This window comes from Capricornis sumatraensis, chromosome 11 (assembly GCF_032405125.1).
Source record: "Capricornis sumatraensis isolate serow.1 chromosome 11, serow.2, whole genome shotgun sequence".
Classification (NCBI taxonomy): domain Eukaryota; kingdom Metazoa; phylum Chordata; class Mammalia; order Artiodactyla; family Bovidae; genus Capricornis; species Capricornis sumatraensis.
In genome coordinates, this window is record NC_091079.1 from 93,438,597 (window position 1) to 93,463,572 (window position 24,976).

At 37.1% G+C, this 24,976-nt stretch overlaps 1 protein-coding gene across 1 annotated transcript in view; it reads left to right on the forward strand.

Annotated features, from left to right (window-relative positions):
• Nucleotides 1-24,976, forward strand: part of MMP16 (matrix metallopeptidase 16) — a 368,502-nt gene that overhangs the window by 220,620 nt on the left and 122,906 nt on the right. Inside the window, exon 4 of the mRNA XM_068983662.1 lies at nt 1,894-2,198. Within this exon, the coding sequence (XP_068839763.1) occupies nt 1,894-2,198 (305 nt within the window). The remainder of the gene's footprint in view (nt 1-1,893; nt 2,199-24,976) is intronic.

The window sequence follows — 24,976 nt, forward strand, 5'->3', positions numbered from 1 at the left end:
TCGTACTGAGTGAAGTAAGTCAGACAGAGAAAGACAAATATCATATGATATTGCTTATGTATGAAATCTATAAAAAAAAAGAAAAGGTAAAAATGGATTTATTTACAATACAGAAGTACAAACATAGGTGTAAAAAACTAACATGGTTCCTAGGGATTAAATGGGGGAGGGTAAATTGGGAGATAAGGATTGAGATATACTTACTATTATATATACAATAGGTAACTAATAACTTACCGTATATCACAGGGAACTCTTTTCAATACTCTCTATCTGGCTATATGGGAAAAGATTCTAAGAAAGCTTATATATATGTATCTGTATAACTGATTCACATTCCTGTTCACTTGAAACTAATACAACATTGTAAACCAACTATACTGCAATAAAAATAAATAATTTCACTTGATTTGCCTCCTTATTTTCCTTGTATGTAATAGATGATATTTATCATCAAATAGTCATTATAAGTCTGGTCTATAATATGGATTAGAAAATAGTGTAAACCTTGTTTTAGTTGTGCAGTCTACATTAGAATTTAATAGAATTGCTTCTTGAGTCAAGATATTTGGGTTAAAAACTAGCTCTACCATTCTGAGTTTTCTCTAAATTCATCTCAGATCTTTTGTTTCTATGACAGGTGTGAAATACTCACCTGGCTCACAGTAAATGCTCAATTAAGTGTTTTTTTGTAAATGGTTAATTTCCTGCCTAATGTTTGTAATTATCTTGACATAGTTACAGATAGTTGAAATACAATCTGTGTATTATTTTACCACCACAAATTATATCCTGAATATTTTTCCATACAGCTAAATAGTTGAAAATAGCAAAGTCATTTTTGCTATTTAAAATTTCAGATCCTGTATATGTTATAGCTGTAAAAGAGACATCATAATTTTTATATCATTTAGCCTTCATGCAATAATAAAATAATAATATTAACCTGAATATTATGCTCTCCTATGCATTAAGATATTCCCTTAGTGAAACTCAGGGATTCATCAGTGTAAAATTATTGGTTGAAATGGTCTGAAACTTATTTATAACCCGTGTGAAATTTGCTCTTTAATTTTTGCAAAGATATATGAACTTACACTACCACAATATAAAATACTAAAATATATACATATATATTTGTTTATGTTCTATTTAGAAAATAGTAAAATAAGTGATAAAAGATAAATATCTGATTAGTGCTAAATAGAAAAAAAAATATTTATAATTTTTCCCATAGGTTATTAGCCTCAAGAAAAATAAGGTAATAGTGTCCAAGTTACTTCTTTAAATAAATTCATATAACTGTTAAATATTTGTATTAAAGAGCTATTCACTCACATGGCTTTGACTATGAATAATTAAATATAAAACAGAACAGTCGACATCAGAAACTAGTTAACTGACCTTTTATTTAAAAACAGAAATAACTTTGTGTTCACTGTTCATGATATGAGCATAAAGACATTGTTTGGAAGTAATGTGTGTACACAATAGTGTGCCCCTAAAAGAAATTATTACTGTACAGAAATTAAATTTTTTATTTCAGCTTAAAACTGCTGTACCTGTTTGATCATTTAGCAAAGCCGCTTTTCTATTATTGTTCAGGAGACAAAGTGATGATTGATATAACTACCCCAGTGTTAACCATTCTGCAGAAGAGATCTCTTATAGCCTTGGTAGATGAATACTATACTGCTGAGAATTTAATGACCCAGCATAGTGAAATCTAGCTATAGAGAGAAAGACTTAGTTTCTTCCCTACTTACTAAGAGATATTTTCTAATTTCTTTTCTCAGCTGAAGTGATGAAAATTTCTAAAAAGTCAATGTGTAATAGGTCAAATTATATATAATAACATCATACTGATTATCCTTTTTTTTTTCTAAATTTCAGTATAAAGAACGTAACTCCAAAAGTGGGAGACCCTGAAACCCGTAAAGCTATTCGTCGTGCCTTTGACGTGTGGCAGAATGTCACTCCTCTGACATTTGAGGAAGTTCCCTACAGTGAATTAGAAAATGGCAAACGTGATGTGGATATAACCATCATTTTTGCATCTGGTTTTCATGGAGACAGTTCTCCTTTTGATGGAGAGGGAGGGTTTTTGGCACATGCCTATTTCCCTGGACCAGGAATTGGGGGAGATACTCATTTTGACTCAGATGAGCCATGGACACTAGGAAATCCTAATCATGATGGTAAGTGCATAGTTTTATTATTTTATTTTATTTTTTTAGAATGCCCAAGTAATTTTCTAATTTATAAACTTAAGCTCAACAAATAATTTGTTTTCAAAATCACCAAACAATATGAGGCCTTTTATAGCATTTTACAACAAGAATATGTATGAGTCTTTACACAATAGTAATTTTTCATGTGGTTTTGATTAAAGATTAAACCTTTATAGTGTACTGTATAAATACTCTAACTTGAATTTTGTTTTCTATAAAAAGTCATTTAGAAGATTCTATAATATTCAAGTCATGAGACATGCATTAAGCAAATTCTACTGTTTTTTAACACTTAATTCCAGTGTTTCCACTTGAAACTTAACCTTGTTTGACATTAGTGGTGTAGCTTCCACCATATCTTTTCTGTGTGTGGGGGGGAGTGATTTGGGGTGGTTTCTATTATCACCTTTCTAATCTGTAAAATTTGTCTGCTTCTTTTTGGTCTCTTATTCTTTCCTTGGTCTCCCAATCCAATACAATTACATAAGTTATTGTTTTTGTATGATATCTTTAGTTTTATAGAAACCAGATTCTTACAACTCCATTGCAACACATCTATCAGTTTTCTAATCCTTGCAATTATTCTGATATGCAAAAATAATGAAAAAATAAAAAAGCTCAGCTAGTTCAGCTACAACTCAAAAAACTTCCCAAGAGGTTTTCTTCAAAACAGACTTTTTACTTTGCATGCACCAGTCCCTTGATTCATGCTAAGCCACCAGCAGTTTTCTCCACCATTGATTTTGCACCATGATTATTTGACCACAAGAAGCATTTATTTATTTCGTGAAACTACTACTATCTTCTATAATAGAGTTCCATGGAACACATTTGGAAAAAGTTGTGTTAAATACCCCTATTAATCCTTTCCTACGTCTAGATCTATGAAAAAAATTATAGTTGCAGAAATCTCTCTGGCATATATTTAGGGGGTGGGGATATTCTTACTAATTTTCATTAGACTTCAATGTTCTTTCTTATAATCTACAAACCAATTTTAACTTAGGTCTCTAGTACCTAACACAGTGCCTGCAACACAAATATAGAAACAAGAGTGTTAAAAATGTTTGTTTCTATACTTTATCATTTTAAAAGAAGATTTGAAGTATTTTACCAAAACAATATAACAAGTTGTTATGAGGCTTTTAAAAATCTGATCAAATAAAAAAGTATTAGCATAAAAAAGAATATATTTTTCATGAATGTATTTTAATAATTACATAAAGAAATTCTCTTTGTTAGGGTAAAAATATATGTTGAAAAATTCTCATTCATTGAATATTAATGTCATTATTATTATATAATTAATGTCAATGAAATTCTTTGGGCAGAAAAAAAAAGCTCAACAGCTAAAAATATGGCTACTTAATACAGGAAGCATGTGTTTCTTTCTAGGAAACAATTTATACTTCAAATTGTGTTTTAAAAATATTCATAGAATTACAAATTCTAGATTTATAAGATTCATAAATCATCATCTCCATAATCCTTATAATCAAGACAAACATTTTTCTTTTTCACCACAATAAAATGTTTAAAATTCAAGTATGTATTGTTTAATGACAACTAATCCATTTGTAAAACTATAAATCCCTCCTTGATGAGCTAAGCCCAGGCATCAAGTTAAGATTTGTTAGTTCATTAGAAGATTTAGCTAGCTGGATTAGTGTAATATCTTTGCATTTTTAGATCAGGCAGGGTTCAAATACATTATTAATAGAATGAACTAGATTGGGTTAAAGTTAAAATAACATTAAGTTTCAAAGAAAGAAAATATAATAAATAACATCCTATTTTCCAAAAGGAAATGCAAAGCCTAATATTAAACAAGATGATCTCTTGCATTATTGTAATAGGTGTATTTTCTATAATATAAAATTATGATTTCATTTTTAAGAACTGGTTTGAAGAATAATGGCAGTTATGCTGGGAGAATTCACTATAGTGCAATGAAAAGCCAGATACTTTGGAGTCAAACAGATGTATATTCCTGGCTAACTGATGATTAGCTCAAGAAACTGCTAACACACTCTACACTTGACTTCATTCTTTATCTTGCATTGCAGTGCTGAAAATATTATAAGGAGCAGTGCTTTATATTCAGCATGTTTAACTTATTCTATACCTGAGCATATAATAATAAAATATTTACAACATGGTAGTTGGCCCATAGTGGTTTGATACATAATTCATTTAAAATAAAATGTTTATTTTTATTAATATCACACAGGCATTCTAATGAAGTAGTTCACAGTTCCTCAAGGCAATTGCTTAAATGGTTTTAAATAATGGAAAAATATTTTCATCCTAACTAATTGAGAAAAGTAGCACTTATAATGGTAGAGTTTTGCTGACACAGGAAAAACTGCATTTGCTTTCAGGGAAAAAGATATTCTTCTAAACTTCTGAAAAGAGAAAATTTTATTTTATTCCAATAATGAGTCTAGTTGTTAAAAACATTTTATGTCTATATCTTTGAAGCTGTATTGACTTTAGGGCCTCATAAATTTAATTTAAAAAATCTATATAAGGAAATGATGCCTATTAAATGGTCTATATTTTCTCTTAAAATATTAAAATCATCAAGAAAGACTCACAGATCCTTCAAATGTATCTTCTATTAGCTGAACTTTTCCAGACATGAACCAATACTTTTTAAAACTGTTTGTCTTTTTTTTTTTTTTTAAAGGTATAGGGGCATTTCAAGTGACGTAGGAAATGAGAATTTTCCCACTGAGTTGAGTTTGATTGGTATTATGAATGCTTATGTGGTTTGTGTGATTGAAGACTTTCTAGGAATATATATATGGGAAAGAATTAAAACATAGGAAATAGGAGTTGGACGTGTACAATCAAGTCTGCCGACTTTTAACTCAGTCTATATATCTTGGAAAGTTCTTAGAGAGATGGGAATACCAGACGATCGTACCCATCTCCTGAGAAACCTGTATGTGGGTCAAGAAGCAATTAGAACCCTGTTTGGAACAACTGATTGGTTTAAGATGGAGAAAGGAGTACCACAGGGCTGTCTGCTGCCACCCTGTATGTTTAACCTATACACTGAACACATCATGAGACATGCCAGGCTGGATTACTTGCAAGCTGGAATCAAGACAGGCGGGAGAAACATCAACAACCTCAGACATATGGATGATACCACTCTAATGGCAGAAAGCAAAGAGGAGCTAAAGGGCGTCTGGATGAGGGTGAGGGAGGAGAGTGAAAGAGCTGGCTTTAAACTAAATGTTAAATAAAAAAGAAAGTAAGATCATGGCATCTGGCCCCATTGCTGCCTGACACATAGAAGGGAAAAGGTGGAAGTGGTAACCGATTTCCTCTTCTTGAGCTCCAAAATCACTGCAGGTGGCGACTGCAGCCATGAAATCAGAAGACGGTTGTTTCTTGGCAGGAAAACAATGACAAACCTAGACGGTGTGTTGAAAAGCAGAGACATTACGCTGACAGCAAAGGTCTATATAATCGAAGCCATGGTCTTCCCAGTGGTCACATACGGTCGTGAGAGCTGGACTGTAAAGAAGGCAGAACACCAGAGAATCGGTGTCTTTGAAATGTGGTGCTGGAGAAGGCCCCTGAAAGTCTCTTGGACTGTAAGAAGATCAAATTAGTTAATCTTTAGGGAGATAAACCCTGAACATTCACTGGAAGAACTGATGCTGAAGCTGAAGCTCCAGTATTTTGGTCATATGATGCAACCTGTTGACTCATAGGAAAAGTCCCTGATGCTGGGAAAGATGGAGGGCAAAAGGAGAAGAGGGCATCAGAGGATGAAATGGCGGGACAGCATCACTGATGCAAATCAGATCAGATCAGTCGCTCAGTCGTGTCCAACTATTTGAGACCCTATGAATCGCAGCACCCCAGGCCTCCCTGTCCATCACCATCTCCCGGAGTTCATTCAGACTCACGCCTATCGAGTTGGTGATGCCATCCAGTCATCTCATCCTCTGTCGTCCCCTTTTCCTCCTGCCCCCAATACCTCCCAGCATCAGAGTCTTTTCCAATGAGTCAACACTTTGCATGAGGTGGCCAAAGTACTGGAGTTTCAGCTTTAGCATCATACCTTCCAAAGAACACCCAGGACTGATCTCCTTTAGAATGGACTGGTTGTATCTCCTTGCAGTCCAAGGGACTCTCAGGAGTCTTATCCAACACCACAGTTCAAAAGCATCAATCCTTCAGCACTCAGCTTTCTTCACAGTCCAACACTCACATCCATACATGATCACTGGAAAAACCATAGCCTTGACTAAACGGAACTTTGTTGGCAAAGTAATGTCTCTGCTTTTCAATATGGTATCTAGGTTGGTCATAACTTTCCTTCCAAGGAGTAAGCGTCTTTTAATTTCATGGCTGCAGTCACCATCTGCAGTGATTTTGCAGCCCCGCAAAATAAAGTCTGACACTGTTTCCACTGTTTCCCCATCTATTTCCCATGAAGTGATGGGACTAGAGGCCATGATCTTCGTTTTCTGAATGTTGAGCTTTAAGCCAACTTTTTTACTCTTCTCTTTCACTCTCATCGAGAGGCTTTTTAGTTCCTCTTCACTTTCTGCCATAAGGGTGGTGTCATCTGCATATCTAAGGTTATTGATATTTCTACCAGCAATTTTGATTCCAGCTTATGCCTCTTCCAGCCCAGCGTTTCTCATGATGTACTCTGCATAGAAGTTAAATAAGCAGGGTGACAATATACAGCCTTGACGTACTCCTTTTCCAATTTGGAACCAGTCTGTTGTTCCATGTCCAGGTCTAACGGTTGCTTCCTGACCTGCATATAGGTTTCTCAAGAGGCAGGTCAGGTGGTCTGGTATTCTGATCTCTTGAAGAATTTTCCACAGTTTATTGTGATCCACACAGTCAAAGGCTTTTGCACAGTCAATAAAGCAGAAATAGATGTTTTTCTGGAACTCTCTTGCTTTTTCCATGATCCAGCGGATGTTGGCAATTTGATCTCTGGTTCCTCTGCCTTTTCTAAAACCAGCTTGAACATCTGGACTTTCATGGTTCACGTATTGCTGAAGCCTGGCTTGGAGAATTGTGAGCATTACTTTACTAGCATATGAGATAAGTGCAATTGTGCAGTAGTTTGAGCATTCTTTGGCATTGCCTTTCTTTGGGATTGGAATGAAAACTGACCTTTACAGTCCTGTGGCCAGTGCTGAGTTTTCCAAATTTGCTGGCATATTGAGTGCAGCACTTTCACAGCATCATCTTTCAGGGTTTGAAAGAGCTCAAATGGAATTCCATCACCTCTACTAGCTTTGTTCGTAGTGATGCTTCCTAAGGCCCACCTGACTTCACATTCCAGGATGTCTGGCTCTAGGTGAGTGATCATACTATCATGATTATCTTGGTCGTGAAGATCTTTTTTGTACAGTTCTTTTGTGTGTTCTTGCCACCTCTTCCTAATATCTTCTGCTTCTGTTAGGTCCATACCATTTCTGTCCTTTATCGAGCCCATCTTTGCTTTAAATGTTCCCTTGGTATCTCTAATTTTCTTGAAGAGATCTAGTCTTTCTGACTGAACAATAGCCACATGTATTAATACATTTGATTGCCTCTTCACTTATGCCGTAGAAGTATAATAATTTTGTCCATATGCATATCATTAAAAACCCAAACAAAACAATTGTTTAATATTTAGTGTTTCATTTGGATTAAAATATTGATGTTTTTTTACTGGTCCAATAAGTATATTTTTCCTACTGAGTGAGCTTAAAGAAAATGATTCTGCAGAATAATAGTGTTCAGAATTGTAGGCGATTAAGGGAGAAGTTAACTCTTCAAGATATAACACCATAAAGATTTACTGCTTAGTTGAAATTCACACGTTTAACCAGCAACAGCAGGGTGGCTAGGGCAATGTCCTGTGAAGTATTGATCATTTATCAAAGGAAAAACCTCCCGCTTTGTTGTGGTACTGATGAATGTGTGGAGAATAAATGCATCCGTACATTCTAGCTTCTTTCTCTAAGACTGTCTTTTGGAATCAGAAATATACAGGCACAATTCTGACATCTTCATTAATAATTTTTTTTTTTTGTTTCTTTAGTCTTCCTGTGTCCCCTGGCTTACCTACCTGAAAATTTTCTTTTCTCTCCTATTCAGAGCTCTTAAGCACCTAGAAAACAGAGAAACTTGAAAGTTTAGCAAAAATGCAAATGAAAGAGCCTCTTGATAAGGACCACGCTCATTCTCCATAGCATATTGCTCAGTTAATGACGGCAATTTGAATTCTGTCTCTAAAGAGATAAACAGTGGCTTAGGCTGGGGCTGCCAGTACTCCCTAATTCATTGCTATCCACTTTCCTATCAATTTACTTATAGTCATGATACTATTTGAAAACTCAATCCAATACTCATTAAATGAATTATGCAATAATTACATTAAAATACATAAAGGCATATACCCCCACACTCACCTTTAGTAACTATAATGCCTTTTCCCCACACCGAAGGCCTTTTTTTTTTTTTAATGGAGTGGATAAGCAAAATATCTGCATAGTAATTCTAAATAGAAAAGCATTACTGTGATATGGGTTTTGAAGAGTATGCATTGGCTGAACGTGGGGTGGAAAATTTAACTCTAACAAAATGTTTCAATTCATTTTGGTCATCATTATCATATGGTTTCCTTGGCTACAGTATAAAATTTAAGTGGTAAAATCAATGTAAACATGAACTTACCACAAAGAATAGTAGTTAACCACAGTCGTGGGAGTCCAAACTGATAATCTCCAAACAGAAATTTTATGTATTAAAATAATGCATAGAACTATGACTGAGAAATATATAGGTGCATAGCTTATTTTGCCATCAGTTCTACTAGCTATTCTATTAGCAAAAAGAATGCCTTGCATTGGCTGTGTTTATTAGTATAAAGGTGACTTTGTAAAGTCAGAAGGTAATCAGGAGGTGCTCAGACCTGTTGGGCTAGTCTATCTAAAAACTAAGGAGAGAGAGATGATGATAAATAGTTCATCTGAGACATCAAAATCCTTAAATATATTGCATCATTCAGTTACGTTCAGTCACTCAGTCGTGTCTGACTCTTTGTGACCCCATGAATTGCAGCACGCCAGGCTTCCCTGTCCATCACCAACTCCTGGAGTTCACTCAAACTCATGTCCATTGAGTCGGTGATGCCATCCAACCATCTCATCCTCTCTCGTCCCCTTCTCCTCCTGCCCTCAATCTTTCCCAGCATCAGAGACTTTTCAAATGAGTCAGGTCTTCATATCAAGTGGCAAAAGTATTGGAGTTTCAGCTTCAGCATCAGTCCTTCCAATGAACACCCAGGACTGATCTCCTTTAGGATGGACTGGTTGCATCTTCTTGCAGTCCAAGGGACTCTCAAGAGTCTTATTCCACACCACAGTTCAAAAGCATCAGTTCTTCAGAGCTCAGCCTTCTTTACAGTCCAACTCTCACATCCATACATGACTACTAGAAAAACCAAAGCCTTGACTAGACAGACTTTTGTTGACAAAGTAATGTCTCTGCTTTTTAATATACTGTCTAGGTTGGTCATGACTTTCCTTCCCAGGAGTAAGCGTCTTTTAATTTCATGGCTGCAGTCACCATCTCCAGTGATGTTGGATTATGATTGTTATTTTTATGTGTTAAATTGCTTGGGCTAAGGGACGCCCAGAGAGCTGGTAAAATATTATTTCTGGATGTGTTTGTGGGTTATTTCTGGAAGAGATTTGCATTTGATTCAGTAGACTTGAGTAAAGATCTTCCTTCACCCATGTAGGCAGGCATGATCCAGTCCACTGAGGGGCAGTGTAAAACAGAAGAGAAAAAGTGAATTCTGTCTCCCTTCTTGGTCTAAAACACATAAAAAGTACTTCTTTTCCTGATTTTATACTTCAGAACTCCTGGTTCTTGAGCATTTGGACTCAAACAGAATTATACCCTCAGGTTCCCTGGTTCTTCAGTTACAGAGAGTAGATAATCGGACTTCTTAGTCTCAATAACCTCACAAACTACTGTAATATAGCCATGTATATCCTATCGACTGTGTTTCTCTGAAGAATTCTGACCAATATCATCCTTAAATATAATCCTTAAATGTGGAATGCTCAAATTCTATATCTGATCCCCAAAATTATTTGAATGGGCCAAGTTTAAGATGCTTGAGTCAAGGGACATGCCTGATGCAAGCCAGAGAAATTTAACGTTCTATAAGAGAGATTTTGTCATTGGTGTGCAAATTCAGGCTTACCAAGAGGTAAACCTAGTCCTCAGCCACTTGTTTGCCACCTCCCCAACTTTTATGCTCATTTTGCAGCTGTATACATGAGACTACATAACATGTTCAGATGCTCTCAGGTTTTTGACTTTGATATTTGAGAACAGGGAGGGATAGTTGCCAGACCGATTTACCGAGAGACCTAAAAGTGCTATAGTCTGTGGGAATATTGTCTAGATCAATCTGTCTTGCATTTTTGAAGACACAGAAAAGACTCAAGGTAACTGGGCAGTCAGGGAATTTGTTGTTGTTCAGTCTCTAAGGCGACTCCCACTCTTTGCGAATCCATGGACTGCAGGATGCCAGGCTCCTCTGCCATTACTCTCTCGCAGCGTTTGTGCAAATGCGTGTCATTGAGTCAGTGATACTATCCAAACATCCCATCCTCTGCCCTGCCTCTTTTGCCTTCAGCCTTTCCCAGCAATACTGATATTTTCCCCAGCAGTCTTGATTCCAGCTTGTGATTCATCCAGCCTGGCATTTCACATGATGTTCTCTGCATATAAGTTAAATAAGCAGGGTCACGATATGCAGCCTTGTGGTACTCCTTTGCCAATCTGGAACCAGCCAGTTGTTCTGTGTCCACTTCTGTTGCTTCCTGACTGCTTACAGCGTATCTCAGTAGACAGGTGAGGACGTCTGGTATTCCCATCACATTAACAGTTCTCCACAGTTTGTTGTGATCCACACAGTCAAAGGCTTTAGCAAAGTCAATGAAGCAGAAGTAGATTTTTTTTTTTTCTGAAATTTTCTTGTTTAATTACGATCCAATGAATGTTGGCAATTTGGTCTCTGTTTCCTCTGCCTCCTCAAAACCCAGCTTGTACATCTGGAAGTTCTTGGTTCACATAAAGCTAAAGCCTATTCTTTGGAACTCTGCATTCAAATGGATATATCTTTCCTTTACTCCTTTGCTTTTCACTTCTCTTGTTTTCACAGCTATTTGTAAGGCCTCCTCAGATAACCATTTTGCTTTTTTGCATTTCTTTTTCTTGGTGATGGTCTTGATCCCTGTCTCCTATACAATGTCATGAACCTCCGTCCATAGTTCATCAGGCACTGTTTATGAAATATATTCCCTTAAATCTATTTGTCACTTCCACTGTATAATCCTTAGGGATTTGATTTAGGTCATACCTGAATGGTCTAGTGGTTTTCCCTACTTTCTTCAATATAAGTCTGAATTTGGCAATAAGGAGATCATGATCTGAGCCACAGTCAGCTCCTGGTCTTGTTTTTGCTGACTGTATAGAACTTCTCCATCTTTGGCTGGAAATAATATATATAATCAATCTGATTTCGGTGTTGACCATCTGGTGATGCCCATGTGTAGAGTCTTCTCTTGTGTTGTTAGAAGAGGGTGTTTGGTATGACCAGTGCATTCTCTTGGCCAAACTCTATTAGCCTTTGCCCTGCTTTGTTCTGTACTCCAAGGCCAAATCTGCCTGTTACTCCAGGTGTTTCTTGACTTCCTACTTTTGCAGTCCAGTCCCCTGAGATGAAAAGGCCATCTGTACCAGTATGCATGCACAAGTATGGCTTCATAACAGGATCATACATAACAGCAAAAACAGGACTTGGAAATATGTTTGTCAAAAGAATAAATATATAACTGTTATTTATTTATTTTTAAAATGGACAATCAAGTGGCAGGGAAGTACAGTTACTACTGCTATAGCTAGCAATATAGATGATTTTTGACACAACAATGAGTAAAAAGAGTAAACTGCAAAAGTCTAGATGCAATATGATATCATTTGCTCTAAGATTCAAAAAGAAGCAAAATAAGATGCAGGCATATAAATATGCTTTTCAAAGCAAAGGGAAGATGTGACAATTTTAAGCATAGTGATTAACTCTAAAGGAAGAAGAATGAAATATGAACTATATATTCAGTTCAGTTCAGTGCAGTCGCTCAGTCGTGTCCAGCTCTGCGACCCCGTGAATTGCAGCACGCCAGGCCTCCCTGTCCATCACCAACTCCCGGAGTTCACTCAAACTCATGTCCATCGAGGCAGTGATGCCATCTAGCCATCTCATCCTCTGTCGTCCCCTTCTCCTCCTGCCCCCATTCCCTCCCAGCATCAGAGTCTTTTCCAATGAGTCAACTCTTTGCATGAGGTGGCCAAAGTATATAATTAGATATAAAGGAGTCAGAAATAATTTATTTTGTAGTTGGGATAATGGATTTTCAGGTTTATGTTATTATGCTGTGCTTCATAATTTACATGTGTTAAGGATACTGTTTTACTTGTGTCAACTATTGCATAGTCAGAATTATATTATAGAAAGGGTCTTGCTAACAGTACAGATCCTAATCAAATATGCCACTTGCATTGAATAGAATTTTTCATGCAAAAAAAAAGTGTTTGAATTGAGAGATAATTAAATTTTGACAGAGAAATTGGAAGAAGGAAATACTGAGACAAAGAAACTATATGGAAAAAATCACAGAATGTAAAATAATTTGGACATGTCTGTCTAGAACACAGTTTCTCAACCTCAGCACTATTGAGATTTTGAGCCAGATAATTTTGGGGGTCAAGAAAGAGTTTCCTACACGTTAATTGCATCATCCCTGCCCTCTATCCATAGATGCTAGTAGCAAGTTCAATTATAAACGACCAAAAATATCTACCAGTCTTATCTGTCTCCAGTCTTTCCCAACTGTCCACTAGGGGAAGGTGGGGGCAAAATCACCTTCAGTTGAGAGCCCTGGTCTAGAAAAGGAGAGAATTAAATGTAGCTAGTCGTGAAAAGTTAAGTTACTAAGTTCGGTTTTAAGTCGTTAAAATTATTTAGTGACAAGTTGATGAAGCTGAGTTCCACTGTGGCCCATTAGAGCTTCCAAAGTGGCAGTGGTGGTAAAGAACCCACCCCCCAGTGCAGGAGACCCAAGAGACGCGGGTTCAACCCCTGGGGCGGAAAGCTCCCCGGGAGGAGGACATGGCAACTTGCTCCAGTATTCTTGCCTGGAGAATCTAATGGAGACAGGAGCCTGGTGGTTTATAGTCCGTAGGGCCTCAAAGAGTTCAGTATGACTGAAGCGACTGATCAGGCAGAATTCACCAAGTGAGTTTTACCAACAGAATAAAGTGAGCACACCTATGCTTTAGACCATTCTATTCAGGTTGCAGGATTCAAGGGGGAAAATATGAAGACTTGAGTCTGAATCTGTTCAGGGCGAATTTTCTACTGAAACTGGTGCATGACTTCTGTTCAATATTATCTCCTATACCATCATTTAATACAAAATACATACTAGAAAATTACAAAGTATTAAAAATAGAATAGTGTTTGAAAGCACTCTAAAGGAAGTAGTGGATTTTTTAAATGGGGTTTTTGTACAAAATAAAACATATAAGCGTATGTTTTATTTATGCTTTCTCAACTGTAAGATTTGACTTATTCAAATGCGAACAGTTTGACTTATTCAAATGGTGACTACACCCTACCCAAGAGCAAGAGGCTTTGATTACTTCTCTATCGCAATTCTAGTTTAAATTTATCAAACTCACTCCTTACAGATATTTTTAAAAATTCTGATCAGTCTCAAATTATGTCTTGGATATATATAGTTCTAAATTTGTTCATGCACAAAAGTAAATATTTGTTTCTGATTATACACCAAGGTATTCAATTTCAGAGCTGTAAGAGTTGTCTAAGTAATATGTTACTATTATATAAAGATTTGCAAAATCACAACTTATTTACTTAAACTTATTTTTCAGTATATAAATGGAATTTCACTCTAAGCTTATCCAATATTATATTAATCTATAGCATATACAAAGTATTCAATTTAAATTCTCCTTTCTCTGATTGTATCTTACCTTTGTGAACCACATTTTGCATGTTTTTTATTTCATATTGTAAGTTTTCTAAATGTGCAAGTGTATGTGAGTATATATACGGATGTGTGCATACTACATTCAGGTTTCCTTAAAGAAAAACTGATACTTTGATAAAACTTTCCTTTCATTTGCCATGTTAACCTTTTTTTTTTATAGCCACTTCATACTTTTAATTTGATTATTAAAAGATGCATATTGATAAAAAATAAAATCAAGGAAATTGATATGCATTTGGTTATAGTAGATTTGCTCATTCTAGAAAAGTGCCAAAGGAAATACTAACAATAAAATTTATCTATGATATATTAAAAATATTATATGATTTTGTATTAAATCAGCAATGGAAAACTCTGGCTTAAAATAAAGTATTTTTACCTAATGAAGCTTCTCATTTACAGCCTTTTTTTGCAGCAGTGATTTAATCAAAAAATTTAGATGAGTGGTATTAACGTTTTTTGCCTTTTCATTCCGTTCATGGGGTTCTCAAGGAGAAGGCAATGGCACCCCACTCCAGTATTCTTGCCTGGAAAATCCCATGGACAGAGGAGCCTGGCAGGCTGCAGTCCATTGGGTCACTAGGGGTCGGACACGACTGAGCGACTTCACTTTCACTTTTCACTTTCATGCATTGGAGAAGGCAATGGCACCCCTCTCCAGTACTCTTGCCTAGAGAATCTCAGGGACAGGGGAGCCTGGTGAGCTGCCATCTATGGGGTCGCAACAGAGTCAGACACGACTGAAGCGATGCAGCAGCAGCAGCAGCAGCAGCAGCAGCATGGGGTTCTCAAGGCACAAATGCTGAAATGGTTTGCCATTCCCTTCTGTAGTGGTCCACGTTTTGTCAGAACTCTCCACCATGACCCATCCATCTCGGGTGGCCCTACAAGGCATGGCTCATAGTTTCATTGAGTTAGATGAGGCTGTGATCCATGTGATCAGCTTGGTTAGTTTTTCCTGTGATTTCCCTTGTACTGCAAGGAGATCTAATCCGTCAACCCTAAGGGAAATCCACCCTGAATATTCATTGGAAGGACTGATGCTGAAGCTGAAGCTTCAATACTTTAACCACCTCTGTGAAGAGCTGACTCATTAGCAAAGACTCTGATGCTGGGAAAGATTGAAGGCAGAAGAAGGAGATGACAGAGGATGAGATGGTTGGATGGCATCACCCACGCAATGGACATGAGTTTGAGCAAGCTCTGAGAGATGGTGAAGGACAGGGAAGCCTGGCATGTTGCAGCCCATGGAATTGCAAAGAGTAGGACATGACTGAGTGACTGAACAACAAATTAATGTTTTTTGCCTAATAGAAACACACAGGAGAAATGTTCATTTTTGTTTTGTGGTTTATTTCTCACCAAGGAGATATGGAAAATGATAAATTAGCTGCACCTTCAAATTTACCTTAAACTTTCAACCTCATTCCCCTTGGCCTTAGCAGATAATCATGAATCTTAAATTGAAGTCAGTTTATGTAATTATGGGCTTCCCTCGATGACTCAGTGGGTAAGGAATCCACCTGCAATGCAGTAGACATAGGTTCAATTCCTGGGTTGGGAAGATCCCCTGGAGAAGGAAATGGCAACCCACTCCAGTATTCTTGCCTGGAACATCCCATGAACAGAGGATCCTGGAAATTTACAGTCCATGGGGTCGCAAAGATTCAGACACAAATGAGCACAACCCCATGCTGAGGCATACTTGACTTTGTCTATCCTCTGCATGCGCCCTGGTGGCCCAGCTGGTAAAGAATCTGCATGGAATGTGGGAGACTTGGGTTCGATCCCTGAGTTAGGAAGATCCCCTGGAGAAGGGAAAGGCTACCCTCTCCAGTATTCTGACCTGAATCCTCTTCATAAGACCGTGCACTCATGACTGAAAGACGATGTAGTTATACTCACAGATCTTTTCTGTCTTATCTTATTCATTGTTTGCTCATGAATTCTTGTCTTGGGGGAAAAATGGATGCATTTTATGCCCATCACTCCTTCTATCATGAAGTTCTACTTAACTCTCAAGACCCTGTCTGTATCTAATCAGCCTACCAAACTTGTCCTAATCATTACCTATTTTATTAGCAAGTTGTGGTCTATAAATATATATAGTACATTTACTTTAGTGTCTTAAGAGCATAATGAATTATTACATAATAAGTGAAACCAAACTAGAGATGAGGTATCTAATGAAAAGCTTTCCAGACAGAATAGATCATATTTTTTTATCTTTTCAAAAAATATAAAATAATCATTTTAGTCAAGTAATAAAAAGACTTGAAGTAGAATACTTCCCATTTCAGCCTGAGGTTAGCTGGTCCAAGTCATGGGACAAAGTAAAGGAATCATTAAGGAAGCATTAAGGAACAGTTCCTATTACCTAGGTTTGTTATCAACTGATATAATTTAAGTCAAACTAACCTGACTCACCCTCATTTATTTTCAACCTTAACTACATTCTTTCCCAAATGTTATCTCCTCAGTTCAAGTTGGAAGGGTTGCCGCAATGAGAGGTGGAAATAAATCATCATCATCACCCCGCTTCCCTTAAATTGAGTGTTCTGTCCATCTCTATCAGGACCTTGGGAGTTTATACGTATTATTATGTTATTTTTCAAAACTGAAGAACCATGTCACACTCCTGCCAGCAGTATAGAAGGATGTACAGTTCACTGACCATGAGGATAACAATAAATATGATACAATGGTGAGGAGAATGATAATGAAATAATGCTATATGCTGGACTTTATGCACTGTTAGATGCCATCGATTAATTTTCAGTTTGCACTCATTTCACATGCTAACAAAGTAATGTTCAAAATTCTGTAAGCAAGGCTTCAACAGTACATGAACTGTGAACTTCCAGATGTTCCAGCTGGATTTAGAAAGAGCAGAGGACCCAGATATCAAATTGCCAGTATCTGTTGAATCATAGAAAAAGCAAGAGAATTCCAGAAAAACATTTACTTCTGCTTCATTGACTATGCTAAAGCCTTTGACTGTGTGGATCACAACAAACTGTGGAAAATTCTTCAAGAGATGGGAATATCAGATGACTTTATCTGCCTCCTGAGAAACCTGTATGCAGGTCAAGAAACAACAGTTAGAACCAGACAGGAGGGACAACAGACTGGTTTCAAATTGGGAAAGGCGTATGTCAAGGCTGTATATTGTCACCCTGCTTGTTTAACTTATATATCACGTGAAATGCCGGGCTGGATGAAGCACAAGCTGGAATCAGGATAGCCGGAAGAGATATCAGTACCCTCAGGTATGCATATTACACCACCCTTATGGCAGAAAGTGAAGAGGAACTAAAGAGCCTCTTGATGAAAGTGAAAGAGGAGAGTGAAAAAGCTGGCAAAAATACAACATTCAAAAAACTAAGATCATGGCATCTGGTCCCATCACTTCATGGCAAATAGATGGGGAAACAGTGAGAGGCTTCATTTTTTTGGGTTCCAAAATCACTGCAGATGGTGATTGCAGCCCTGAAATTAAAAGACACTTTCTCCTTGGAAGAAAAGTTATGACCAAAGTAGACAGCATGTTAAAAATCAGAGACGTTGCTTTACTGACAAAGATCTGTATATTCAAAGCTATGTTTTTTCCAGTAGTCATTTATGGATGTCAGAGTTGGACCATAAAGAAAGCTGAGCACCAAAGAATTGATGTTTTTGAACTGTGGTGTTGGAGAAGACTCTTGATAGTCCCTTGGACTACAAGGATCAGTCCTGAATATTCATTGGAAGGACGGATGTTGAAGCTGAAGCTCCAATACTTCGGCCACCTGATGTAAACAGTGGACTCATTAGAAAAGAGCCTGATGCTGGGAAAGATTGAAGATGGGAGGAAAAGGGGATGACAGAGGATGAGATGGTTGATGGCATCACCGTCTCAATGGACATGAGTTTGAGCAAGCTCCGGGAGATGGTGAAGGACAGGGAAGCCTGGCATTCTGCAGTCCCTGGGGTTGCAAGGAGTTGGACATGACTGAGTGACTGACCAACACCAACAATCCCTGCGGTTGTATCATGTATAGTCTGTTATTATGCAAAAATTACAGATGAAGAAAGTGAAATGCAAAGTGTTAAATACTGATCCCCAAATCATAGTTTGTGAGTGGGGATGATGGTCATCTTCCCATATAGGATAGCTGAACCACAGAAAGTTTCGACCAGCCAAAGCTATAAACCTGAGTTTGACATTTGTAACACCTAATTTCTCATCTTTACGAGTTTGAGTAGGTAAAGGTTAATTTCACCCATTTACAATTTTTGTTAATGACATATATTTTTGACTAAGTGGCATATATTTTTATATATGTTATTCATCTGTATATGTTTTGGGAATGTTCATTAGCTATTTCTCACCTTTGTTTTCATTGGACCATTCTACTGAATTATTTTATTAATTTGTAAAAGGCCTTTAAATAATAAGGATGTTGGCTATTTACCTGATTTTCTTTCACTCAGTCACTTTCAGGAAGTGGGAGAGTGCGAAAAGACCTTCTTTCATGAGGAAAAATTAGGATGTCCCTCTATTCAGCTTACCGATGGGGGAGTATCTTTCCTTTACTTGGGTAAAAGAATGATATGCGTAGGTTATTTCCCCATTGTTATGTTACACTTTTTTTTCTGCTCCATCCAAATATTTCGTTGATAAGTTGGGGAAGGCCAGTGTTACTATTTGATCTCAATATTTGAACTTTGATGATTTTTCAAATGATAAATTCTTTTGTCTTTTCATTGTTTAAAAATTTCCACTGTAATAATATGCAAAAACATTCTTAATTTCCTCAAACATAGAATATGGTTTAACAGACAGTATTTTATCCATTTTCTTTTCTATTTTTTGATGTGAAATAATTGGTTTTCTGAGTTCTTGTAGGCAGCAGTCCTTTCTAATCAAAATGTTATGAAATTTACACAGTAAGATTATTAAGAGTTTTGAAAAATATATAAAAATATTTTTAAGAACTTAGTTATATATTCAGTATCTTACAGAAAATTAATTCTGTAGAATTGTATTCATAGAAACAGTGGAAACCAGATTAATTTTATCTTTCAAGTTTCCATAATTGAATAAATTACAATTTGAGTTTAACTAAAGCACAGGCTGATGCTGTAGTGCTTTTAAGTTCCTTGACACTTGTGCCTTCGAAACATGGAGTTTAATTTCTCTCCCAATGAATATGGGCCCTTTCGTGAGTCACTTCTAATGAATACAATGTGAAAAAAGCAATGCAGTGTGACTAAGTGTTCTGAGACTAGGTTCTAAAAAGCATATAGCTTCTGCTTAGAGTTAGTGAGATATCTTCTTCTCTCTCTCTTCATTCCCTCATTCTTTCTCAATATATTTGCCTCTATAATCCGGTTACCATGTTTTGCACAAACCCAGGCCATGTGCAGTGATCCAGGTGGAGAAGGAACTCCACCAATAACCAACACCGATTTGCAAGTTAGGAGAGTGTGCCACTTCAGAAGTGGACCCTCCATTCCCAGTCAAGTTTTCAGAAGAATGCAGATCCATCCTGTATCTAATTGCGGCCTCACGAGAGACATCAAGACACAACTTGGAGCCAAGTTTCTTGCTAATTTCTGGCCCACAGAATCGGTAAGTGAAGTCCCTCAGTTGTGTCTGACTCTTTGAGACCCCATGGACTGTAGCCTGCCAGGCCCCTCTGTCCACGGGATTTTCCAGGCAAGATTACTGGAATGGGTTGCCATTTCCTTCTCCAGGGGATCTTCCTGACCCAGGGATTGAACCCAGGTCTCCCGCACTACAGGCCAACTTTTTATCATCTGAGCCACAGAATCTGTGAGAGGCAGTAAATGGTTATTGTTATTTAAATACATTTTTTTTTTTTGCAGGGAGATCCATTATGTTGCATAAAATAACTGAAACAACTGTGTACAAAGGCAAAGAAAGATATTTAGAAAATACCTAGAAAATTCAAGGCAAAGAAATATAGCAATATTTTGTAGATAATAAATACATCAAACATAAGGGAATTTATCTGTATGTATATATACATATACACACATGCACACACACATATTTAGAACTAATTGAAATATGGCCAGTTTTCTAATAGCTTTAATCTTACTTCCAGTCATTAATTGATGAGTGGCTTCCCTGATAGCTCAGTTGGTAAAGAATTCACCTGCAGTACAGCAGACCCCGGGTTGATTCCTGGGTTGGGAAGATCCCCTGGAGAAGGAATAGTCTACCCACTCCAGTATTTTTGGGGTTCCCTTGTGGCTCAGCTGGTAAAGAATCTGCCTGCAATGCAGGAGACCTGGGTTCAGTCCCTGGGTTGGGAAGGGAGCGGCTACCCACTCCAGTATTCTAGCCTGGAAAATTCAGGACTACGCAGTCCATGGGGTCACAAAGAGTCGGACGTGACTGAGTGACTTTCACTATATAAAAAATGGAATGTGATTAACTTTGATTCTTCTGCTTGAATCAAAAATTAAAGAATAGAGTAGAGAACTGGCCATATTCCCTCCATTTCCTATATTTTTTGAAGGAAAATAAATAAATATGTAGGCAAAGAATAGAACAGATGCCTAAATACACAAATATACATTTTTTTTGTTTCTAAAATTTTATTAGAGTCTTAAAGTTTTTGTAATACAACTCATGAAATGTACAAAATGAACAATAAGTAAATAACTTATTAGTTGTGTCAAAATAGCCTAGAGTTAATTTAGGGAAAACATGTCTAAAAAGTCATGCTTAGAAGTTGAATTATCAGAAATATTTTAAATGTCTTTATTTCTCACTGGCAAAATCAAAAGAGTGGTTGAGCGTCCCTTGAAAATGCATGGTTTTGGTAAAGGCTAAAATGTAAGGCTATGATGGTAGATTTTAGCAGGCCAGTGTTGTCACTGAGTTTAAAAGACAAGATAAAACTGTGTGTGTGTGTGTGTGTGTGTGTGTGTGTTTAAAGATATCAGAGTGCTGTCTTGAGATCTAAGACTTAAGAAGAAAAGATTCTGGTGAAACAAGAATCAAAAACAGAAAGGGGAACCTATATATTAGGTAATACTGAAGCATTTTAAAAATTCTGAAACTTTGGATAGACAGTTGCTGTTAGGATGCAGAGAAATTATGAGAAATTTTATGAATCTTCTAGAGATAGACAAAACTTTGGAGTTTGAGGATATGAAAGTGAAAGTGAAAGTCACTCAGTCGTGTCCGACTCTTTGCGACCCCAATGACTATACAATCTGTGGAATTCTCCAGTCCAGAATACTGGAGTGGGTAGCCTTTCCCTTCTCCGGAGGATCTTCCCAACCCAGGCATCAAACCCAGCTCTCCTGCTTATAGGCAGATTCTTTACCAACTGAGCCTCAAGGGAAGCCCCTGGAATTAAGGGGCCAAGATTTCTGAAAATGTGCCTCCCAGGTTGCTCAGAGCTTAAAATCTGCCTGCGATACAAAAGACACAGGTTTAATCCCTGGGTCAGGAAGATCCCCTGAAGAAGGAAATGGCAATCCACTCCAGTATTCTTGACTGGGAAATCCCATGGACAGAGGAGCCTGGTGGGCTATAGTGCATGGGGTTGAAAGAGTCAGATACCACTTGGCGATTAAACAGCAACAGAGTTTTGAAAACGGAAACATCAAGAAATAAACCCCAATACTTTGGTGTACCCTTCAGGCTTTTGCCAAATTTATAAACTGAGCAGGATAAAAGTCTAAGTGATAAGAAAAAAGTCATTGACGTACAGAGCAGTGTTTGTAGCTGGCTTATAGAAGTAAGGTTACAAAAGTTAGAATGTAAGACCTGTCAGTGATGGTAGATTCTGGTAAACACATTAACCAGTTGGGGTATCTAAAGAGTCATTATATCTTGGGAGCAGGATCTTAACAGGAATGTGTACCAGACTCCATTCAGTCTCTGACAAGATTTGGGTGATTTGTCCGAGTTTTAGAATTGAATATTATCTGGATGCAGATATCATCTAGGAACTCTGATTATTTTATACACAATGCCTGGCATTCAGTAAAAACATTCCTAGGCAACCCAAAGAACTAGACCTAGAGAAAAATTTGAACACACATACACACACACACTGACACCCACACTCACCCATCCCCACACACATGTGATCCAGATATTGGAACTATCATTCATAGACTCTAAAATAACTATGGTGACTATGTCCAAGAAGTAGATTAGAAGATGAGAAGATTCCAGCAGTTAAACTGAATCTATTACAAAGGATCAAATAGAAATGCTTGAGTTGAAAAAAGTAAATAAGTGAAATGAATGACTCAGTAGGTATATATGATAGAAGAGTAGCAGAGTAGAAGAGGTGATTATCAAATATAAAGATAGATCGATTTTTTAAAAAATTCAGGCTGAATTTAAAATCGAGAATTTTAATGAGAGAAAAGAGATGAGATGTACAAATAGGACACAATGAAAAAGATATGACCTATGGAAATTCAAATAATGGAAAATGAGAAAATAGGTGAAAAGAGTAAAGAAAATATTTAGAAAATGGCAGGAAAATTTCCAAGACAAACTTAAAAATCATACCATAGGTTAGAGAAATGTTAGAACTCCAACAAGATAAAACACAAAGAAAATTACTCAAAGACCCATAGCAAAACTACTAAAATCTAGAGAAAATTGTAAAAACAGTGAGGAGGAGCAAAAAAGGGGGTAAGAGTCAAATTTACTTATAAAGGAAAAAAGCTCAGTTTCTCCAAAAATACCTCTCAAAAATGAATGCAAAATACATTTCCAGCAAATAAATTCCAAGATAAAGCAGATCCATACTAGAATAAATCCTACACGATTTCAGGCAGATGGATATGGATAGGCCTAAGAATAGCCTTAAAGAGGGAAAAGCCCCAGTGGAGGGCTTCAGGTCAGTTCAGTCACTCCAGTTCAGTTCAGTCACTCAGTCTCGTCTGACTCTGCGAATGCAGCACGCCAGGCCTCCCTGTCCATCACCAACTCCCAGAGCTTATCAAACTCATGTCCATAGACTCGGGAATGCCACTGAACCACCTCATGCTCTGTCGTCCCCTTCTCCTCCCGCTTTCAATCTTTCCCAGCATCAGGGTCTTTTCCATTGAGTCAGTTTTTGCATCAGGTTGTCAAAGTTTTGGAGTTTTAGCTTCGGCATCAGTCCTTCCAGTGAACACCCAGGACTGATTTCCTTTAGGATGGACTGGTTGGATCTCCTTGCAGTCCAAGGGACTCTCAAGAGTCTTCTCCAACACCACAGTTCAAAAGCATCAGTTCTTTGGCGCTCATCTTTCTTTATAGTCCAACTCTCACATCCATAGATGACTACTGGAAAACCATAGCTTTGACTAGATGGACCTTATTTGGCCAAGTAATGTCTCTGCTTTTTAATATGCTGTCTAGCTTTCTCATAGCTTTTCTTTCAAGGAGCAAGTGTCTTTTAATTTCATGGCTGCAGTCACCATCTGCAGTGATTTTGGAGCCCAAAAAAATAAAGTCTGACACTGTTCCACTGTTTCCCCATCTATTTCCCATGAAGTGATGGGACCAGATGCCATGATGTTCGTTTTCTGAATGAGCTTTAAGCCAACTTTTTCACTCTCCTCTTTAAATTTCATCAAGAGGCTCTTTAGTTCCTCTTCACTTTCTGCCATAAGGGTGGTGTTCTGCATGTCTGAGGTTATTGATATTTCTCCTGGCAATCTTGATTCCAGTTTGTGCTTCATCCAGCCCAGCATTTTTCATGATATACTCTCCATATAAGTTAAAAAGCAGAGTGACAATATACAGCCTTAATAAATACAACCAGTCTGTTCCATGTCTGGTTCTAACGTTGCTTCTTGACCTGCATATAGGTTTCTCAAGAGGCAGGTGAGGTGGTCTGGTATTCTCATCTCTTTAAGAGCTTTCCAGTTTGTTGTGATCCACACAGTCAAAGGCTTTAACATAGTCAGTGAAGCAGCAGTAGATGTTTTTCTGGAACCCTCTTACTTTGTCGATGTTGGCAATTTGATCTCTGGTTCCTCTACCTTTCTAAATCCAGCTTGAACACCTGGAAGTTCATGTACTGTTGAAGCCTGAATTGGAGAATTTTGAGCATTACTTTGCTAGCCTGTGAGACTAGATATCAAGATTTTTAGTAAGCCACCATTAGGCCAGAGTGATATACTGGCATCATAAATTTTAGAAATTCATTAATGAAACAGTATAGAATCAAAAATAAATCCATATATACAGAGTCCACTGTTTATGACAGTCATTATATAGCAATATAATAGAGAAAAGGTGGCTTTTATGATCGATAGTTTTAATTTGACTGGAAAACCACATGGATAGAAAAAGATGAGCTCTGACAGCTAACCTCCCAATATGTACTTTAACGTGAAAGGTAAAACCACCTAGTTTCCAAAATGAAACACAGGAAAATATCTTCATAATTATGTCCAAAAAAGTTTTATCAAGACACATTAAAAAAGCATTGACCATAAATTAGACTTCATTACAATTAAGAACATGTATTCACTAAAAACACCATTAAGGGTACAAAAAAATGAGCTGTTTATTTGGAGTAGATATTTGTAATACCTATATGTAAAGACTTCCCTGGTGGCTCAGACGGTAAAGCATCTATC